General features: G+C 34.7%; 1 protein-coding gene across 1 annotated transcript in view; it reads left to right on the top strand.

Moving 5' to 3' along the window:
• The first annotated feature begins 4,010 nt into the window (after window positions 1–4,010).
• Window positions 4,011–8,021, top strand: part of LOC113236892 (cytochrome P450 4C1-like) — a 63,238-nt gene continuing 59,227 nt past the window's right edge. Inside the window, exons 1-2 of the mRNA XM_026473103.1 lie at window positions 4,011–4,354; window positions 7,612–7,701. Coding sequence (XP_026328888.1) covers window positions 4,198–4,354; window positions 7,612–7,701 — 247 coding nt within the window. The 5' untranslated portion in view covers window positions 4,011–4,197. The remainder of the gene's footprint in view (window positions 4,355–7,611; window positions 7,702–8,021) is intronic.

Genomic DNA, 8,021 nt, shown 5'->3' with positions numbered 1-8,021 from the left:
GTTAATGAAATAAATAATGACTGTTCAACCAAAATTGACCCTATTGAAAAAAAAGATGTAACTGTTGATACCGAAATAAGTAACGATAATTTCGATAGGTTTCTTGGATTGTTGAATTTGTATAGAACTACATTTGCCTTCTCTGTTAAAGAACTAGGATGTTGCAAAGAATACTGAAATGGAGATTCGTCTTCACGATAACACCCCTGTTTACCGCCCTTATCGTTTGTCTCACTCTGAGAGAGCAGTAGTTCGTGACATTCTTAAAGAACTTGAAGAGTCCGGTGTTGTAAGGGAATCCTCCTCAGAGTAAGTCTCGCCTATTCTCTTAGTTAGGAAGAAGACTGGGGATTATGATCTTTGTATAGATTTTAGGACGTTAAATAAGAAAACTATAAAATAACAATATCCCCTGCCAAGAATTGATGATCAATTAAATAGTTTAGCCGGTTATAAATATTACACTACATTGGACTTAGCCTCAGGATACTACCAGATTCCTCTTGCAGAGCATTCAAAACGTTTGACTGCTTTTATAACTCCGGAGGCCAATATGAATTCAATAGGATGCCGTTTGGCCTTACCAACGCACCCGCTACTTTTCAGAAAACCATTAACCGTATATTAGGTGGCGCTCGTTTTAAACACGCATTTGCGTATATGGACGACATAATTATACCCTCAAAAGATGTAGATGACGGTTTTGTAAAACTAAATGAAATATTGAAGCTATTCCGCAGTAGTGGTTTAACATTGAACTTGAGTAAATGTAATTTTTTTATGAGGTCCATCGATTATCTAGGGTTCGAAGTCGATCAGAATGGTATCAGACCTGGCCTTAAAAAAATCGCAGTCGTTGAAAAATTCCCAACTCCCGTAGATCAACAAAAAGTGAGACAGTTCATAGGCTTAGCTAGTTTTTTTCGCCGTTTCGTCAAAAGTTTTTCGGTCATTGCGAGACCTTTAACACAATTATTGAAGAAAAATGCAAAATTTATTTGGAGTGATGATCAAGATCGAGCATTTGTTGCTCTCAAATCGGAACTAATTAAGAGACCTGTCTTAGCCTTTTATAACCCATCTTTTCAGACTCAAGTACACACCGATGCATCAAAAATTGGTGTTGCTGGTATTTTATTACAAAGACAGAATAAAAATGAACCATTTCAAGCTGTGGCTTATTACAGCAGACAGACTTCTCCCGAAGAGTCACATTTTACTTCCTATGATTTGGAAACATTAGCTGTGGTGTGTTCACTTGAACGGTTTCGGGTATATCTATTAGGTATTAAATTTACCATAGTTACTGATTGTAATTCTTTGAGAGTAATATTCGAAAAAAAGGACGTACTGCCAAGAGTGGCACGATGGTGGAACGTTTTACAAGAATATGATTTTTCTATAGTTTATAAACCCGGAACTACAATGAGTCACGTGGATGCTTTACGCCGCAATCCAGTGGATTGTACTTCTTTGGATGTTAGAAGTATTACTAATGATTGGACCATAACCGTGCAACAGAACGATTCAGAGATTGATTCAACGTATTGTTCAAACCCTACAAAATACGGAAACCACTGACGCCAGCAACGTAGATAAAAATTTTGTTATAAAACGGGGCTTGCTCTATCGAAAGACTGATACAGGCTTAAAATGAGTCGTCCCAAAGGGCGTGCGTTGTCAGATATTAAAATCGACTCACGATGATATTGGACACATTAGCTTTGATAAAACTTATGATAAAATAAAAGCCGACTATTGGTTTCCGAAAATGAGGAGGCTTATAAAGAAATACGTTGAATCCTGTTTACAGTGCGCATATGCTAAAGTACCGTCATCTAAACGAGCGGGATTACTACACCCAATAGAAAAGATATCATAACTGTTTCACACCGTTCACATCGATCATTTAGGACCCTTCATTCGTAGTAAGCAAAGGAATACTCACCTTTTACTTATTATTGATGCGTATACAAAATTTATAGTTTATCTCCTGTTCGAAACACCAAATCAGCAATGACGATAAAAGTTATGAAATCTTATTTCAATACATTTGGTGTTCCTAAAAGGTTGATCTCAGATAGAGGTATATCATTTATATCCCAAAAATTTGAAAGTTTTGTCCATGATTTAGATATTAAACACATCCTTAATGCGGTCGCGACTCCAAGGGCCAATGGACAAATAGAACGATATAATAGAACTGTCTTGTCGGCTTTGACGACATTAGGACAAGGAAAAACGGAACGCGCTTGGTACGAAGCAGTTCCTGATGTTCAGTGGGGATTCAATAACACCCTGAACAAGGGAATTGGCATGACTCCCGCACAAGCACTTTTTGGTACCAATTTAACCGGTATGTCAGTTTTATGTTTGGAAATAATTTCAGAGAACGACGAGGTAGATAGGGAAAGTTTAAGGCAACAAGTTTCGGATTGTGTAATTAAAAATCAATTAGAACAGAAGAAAAGATTTGATGCTAAACGGAAGGATGTAGGAGATTTAGTAAGAATCGAGAGAGATATCTGGTACGGGACAAAGTAAGAAATTAGTTCCGAAATTGAAAGGTCCATATCGCGTTCCTAAAGTTCCAGGTAATGATAGGTATGAAGTTCAAGACACTCCTCTAACTCGCAAGAGCAATAGAATGTTCAAGAGTGTGTTTTCGGCAGATAAAATGCACCCGTGGTTAGTCTTTAGTAGAAGTGATGACCTTGGTTCGGACTCTTCAGAATCTGACATATGTACAAATTGAGTGAACTCTTTTAACTTGCCTGGAAGATGTGTATGAGGCTTCCAAGCAAATAATATTGAAGATAAGTATGAAGCTTCAATATTATTATTATTAACCTTATAGAAATCGAGTACTGGAGATGTTAATGAGGCTCCATTACTGAATGTGCTTTATTTAATAAAATACATAGTTGTTCGAAGATATGATATGTCTATATGTCTACTTGTAATTTGAATTATTAATATTTCAGTGTTACGAATTGAGATTTGGTGATGTGAATGAGGCTCCTTTAGTTATACTGATGCCATTGTAGTTTTGTTACAGTTTAGTTTGTAGAACGTGACATAATGACAACTGTATTAATTATCGTTCTGTAGAAGATGCAATATTTATTTATATTGAATATCATGATTTTTACTACCATGATACCCATGCACTTTGTGAGAATGCTCTATTAGTATATTATTAATAACCAATAATGATTTAGATGTTATTGTTAAGTTTTATGAATTTTCAATGATTTTGTGTAATTATGTATTTAATTAATAATGTTTCTTTAAGTTACTTTTTTTAAGCATAAATTTTTCTGGAATTGTTGTTTATATACTTCACGAGACGTGAACAATATCAGGAAGGCCGACAGTAAGCATTTTATAATTTTAATCATACAATGTATTTGTAATAATCATAATAATATAGAAGATAGATAATAAGTACAGTTGTTGATTTGAACAAGTCCTGAGTATAGGACTTGAGTAGCCATGGGATGTCGAATATTACCGTTTAGGAACTTAATTATACAGCCTGATTATTATTGTTCATTAATTATACATCACGTTAATTATATATTATCCTTATTACTATAAGTAAATCTAACTGTGGTTTTAATATACAAATGTTTAGTCTAATCAGTATTGAGTATAGGATTTAATTCGTCGTTTTCGTGTTGAATAGTGGGGTAGTAGGGTAGGGGTAGTTAATAAAAACTGTGTAATATTGGTAAAATGTTCAGTTATGTTGTAGATTTTTAGTTTGAAAATACGAATAAACGTATAGTGCAAGAAGTTGTGTTTCTCATTTTTACAATCGCATGTATTTACAGCCCCTGGTTGATGTTTGAGCAATTGTCGCTTCCTTGTATTCCAAAGGTAATCACCGTGAACTTGTAACCTGTCGTCTTAAATAGCTGCGAGAACACTGTGGTAGGAAAATGTCCATATAAATAGGAGCTTCTTTTATTGCCGCGGACATATGAATGTAAACATGCGTGTATGCCGTGTCACGTGATAAAAAATTGGACAATTTAGTAACCTCCATATTTCCAGCTGTTAGTAAATTGCGAGCGATTTCAGACTGCAACGTGCTTGATCAGTACGAATTTTCAAAACCTTAGACTGATATTTCTCTAACATCTTTCAGAAGATTTTCATTTGATTGTAACGTGTTGGATTAGTGTAAGCATAATGGTATGGCTGTTGTTATTGTTCGCGTTAGTGCTGTGGTTTGTGACCTACAAGATCAGTAGGCGGAATATGTACAAATTGGCCTCTCTGGTTCCGGCTCCGATCGAAGAACTGCCTATTGTTGGTATCGCACATACTTTAACTGGAAGTCCTGTGGGTAAGTCTTTTTTCTTCAGTTGGTGATTGTTATTGTACATACGGAAATAAGGATAATTTTACGCATTTGTCAAAGTCTTTTTATAGATATCGGGCAGGAGTTGAAACGTTTCGGTTTCTCTTTCATTAGGGTAATACTTCTTTTCGGTTACCGAGTCCGATCTCTTTCGTAGAGTTTAAATTTCGTTCACGGCACTCGGATGCTAATGTTTGATTCAAAGAAGTTTCACGACAAAGCGTTATATCACGTTATAGACCAAAATAAAAGAGATACAAGAAAACTGACACTAACGATGATCGCCATAATTTTTATATATTATATTCATTTTATAAAACTGGCATTGGCACAAGCCTAGTGGCAGCCATAAAGGAAATAATAATAAATGCGTTACATTCATATTTGTTATGTTTCGGTTTAGATTTTGCTCATATATATATGTACCTATGTACATCTAGATACCTACTGACTTGATATGTTGAAGGTGCTTCTAAATTGTATCATTTGTTTTGATAAAAAAATTAAGACTAAGATTCATGTTTTTACTGAAAGCGTTAATGAATACTTTTTAGTAAAGTAGTTTTGCAATTTTTGTAGATACAATACGATGAGTCCAAAAGAGCGCAAAGGATAAAGCATTATCCATTTAAACAACTTTTTATAATGATATGTGTTTGGTTTTTTAGTCACTTGTATTAGAAGTTATTGATAAATATTAATTACTATTCACAAAAGTTTGTTTCCACATCCCCAGGAATTCGTTCTTTTATTCAATCCAGTAGCCACATGTCACTGTACGGATGAGTTCTTTACTCAATCGCACGTTTACATTTTAAAAGTACCCCACAGTCGCTATTATGATAAAAAAATATGGTAGAAAAATAATTTTCTATTTTATTGAAGAGTTGTGAAACGATAAGGCGATGTACGGCAAAACCCAAAAGGTTTATCTTTGTAATCTGTTTGTATAATAAAATAAATATCGAGTTCTTAGGTTTTCGCGATTGTTACACATAGGAAATGAAACTATTTTTCCGGATTTAAATCGCGTATATTTGTTTTTTCAAACAAACCGACGTTTCGGGCCCTTTACAGGTCCCATGGTCACGGTTGACTGAGGTGGTACAGTCTTCAACCAGTTATGTCTAATATTGATGCAAACCACCCTATTTTTTCACTATAGTTGTAATAGTTATTAATTTAATACCTTATTTTAAATTTTACAAAGAAAACATTCCAATTTACGCTATATTAAGTTTTACAAATTATTTTATTGAATTATTTTTATTAAGTTCAATTTATTATTAATTATTAATAGAAATTAGAATAAAATAAAACATATTAATTAGTACTGCAGTCTTATGTCTGTTTGGGATTTTTCATTAGAGGAAATACTGGATCCCAAACTGGTGGTACGGAGAAACCATCTTCCCTGTTGAAATTAGGATGTTTTTTAATTTCAATGGCCTCTCGCAGCATCCTGGGTAGATAACGGACTTCTTTTGCAAGGACCTGGGGTTTGTCAAACTTCATTGAATGTGTAGGTTTATCCATGACATGCTCGCAGACTGCAAACTTGTTTACGCGACGGTGTTTGACATCAGCTATATGTTCTTTGACGCGGGTACAAATACTTCGCTTTGTTTGTCCAATATAAGAGAGACCGCACTATTGACACTAGACGAGGAGGTCCGGGTTTCGATTCCCGGTAGAATCAACTAGAAAATGAACATTGCTCTCGATCTAGTTGTTCCGAACAGAGCCCCGGAGAGAATTCCGTTGCTCTGGTACTCATAGAGCAGGGAATTACTTAGTTTGAGACCAGGTAATTGGTGTGGTTGTCGATTGTATCTGAAGAGAAAAAAAAAACTACTATGTAAATGATTATCATAATAATAGCTCGCAACTATACTTATGCTGTTAACATCTACGATTTATACGGTTTGTGGACTAAAATGTTCTAAATTACTAATATCAATACCGCATCTTCACAAATTGAGCTTCACACTTCACAGTGAGAACCAAATTAGACTAAAGTCACCAAATAAGAGGCCAAATTTGATAGTTAAAGCAGACGGATAATATGTAACTTTGAATGCAATCAACGAAACAATAAACAAACAATTATTAACTTATTGAGTTTAAAAAAATACATAAATTTTATTGAAACACTTTATAATAAATATATTCCATGTACTGTTTTCGCACGAATTAAAAAAAATGCAATTTTGAGTTCTATTCTATTTCCTTAATGATGGCCACTAGGCTTGGGCCAGTGTCAGTTTCGCAATTTTGATTTTCTATTCTATTCTATTTCCTTAATGACCTAGCCTAGCATCAGCATTGAAAAAAATAGTCAATTTTATTCATTTTATATGAAAAACGTTTGATTAAATTTGACCAACTTCTGCTGGCCCGATTTTATTCGTCCATACACTGAAATAATCCCTTCATAAAACTGAGACGATCAGCACAAAAAATTTTGATCAATTTCATTCATTTTTATGGACAACTCACGCTTGACCAAAAATTGACTATGTCAAAATTGTTTTCACAAAGATATACATAACGGTTCCTTAGGGCGAATACAGTGCTTGTTTGCGAAAGGGCCGCAAATGTGCTTGTTTGCGAAAGGATCGCGAACTGCGCACGTGCATTGCGTAGTGCGAACTGTTCGCGTGCCGTTCGCACGCCACTCGCGCGCCACGTATATTAACATGTGTTTAATTACACGCGTGTAGTGCGCGTGCACGCGCCAGATGTGTGCGCACCCTAAGACAATTTAATGGTATCTTCTATGGATTCGAATTTCCTCACACTCTCCCATTTAAAAAAAACACAGATGTGTAAAACAGATTATTGATGTTTATTGTATTGTAATGAAATGAAATGAAATACATAGTAATGAAATGTTTCATTCGATGTAGGTTGGCCATAAATAATATACGACGCGGCCATAAAACGACCGCGCGCACAATAGTTATTAATCGTCTATCATTATAATGGCTATTTAACGAAATCAAAATGCGAAAAAACGAAACAAAACTTGGTCAAATCTAAAAAAGCCGGACAAGCCGTCGCGTCTAGTTTGGCCGGACATACATCTAAAAAGTCTATGACCGGCTTTATTCGGCCCCTGGCAACGCTATCCCAATGGAACATGGTATTTTTATAATATTTGAATGGTCTGTATGGAGCCTAAATATTTTTCTCTGTCGTTATTGAAAAAGAATGATGGTGATAGTGATCTATATTTTCAGATATAATGGAGACACTTCAAAACTTTAGCTATGCCTCATTTAAATTTAATGGAATTCTTCGAGCGTGGCTAGTTCATTTACTGTATATTGGTAAGTTGAAGCTGTATTTTGTGCATGTTAAAAATACGTATTATACTTTAATTAACAGTTGGCGCCACTAGTCAAATCCCTGTCATAAAGACATCACAATCATCGCCTCTGAAAGAGTTTCTGAATAGTATTGTTTTCCATATTCTTTTAAAATAAATTTTCAATGTATTGTTTTAAAGTAGCTTGAGTAGGTTCTGTATTAATACAAGTAGGTATAGTCAGCATCGAAATAACATCCCTAATAATCAAAAATATCTGAACAATGGATGTGCTTTTAAATCGACTTAAAAAAAACCATACAGTCGAATTCAGAACCTCCT

Source organism: Hyposmocoma kahamanoa, unplaced genomic scaffold, assembly GCF_003589595.1.
Source record: "Hyposmocoma kahamanoa isolate Upper Pololo Valley unplaced genomic scaffold, ASM358959v1 92, whole genome shotgun sequence".
Lineage (NCBI taxonomy): Eukaryota > Metazoa > Arthropoda > Insecta > Lepidoptera > Cosmopterigidae > Hyposmocoma > Hyposmocoma kahamanoa.
This window is presented reverse-complemented; position numbering and strand designations above follow the sequence as displayed.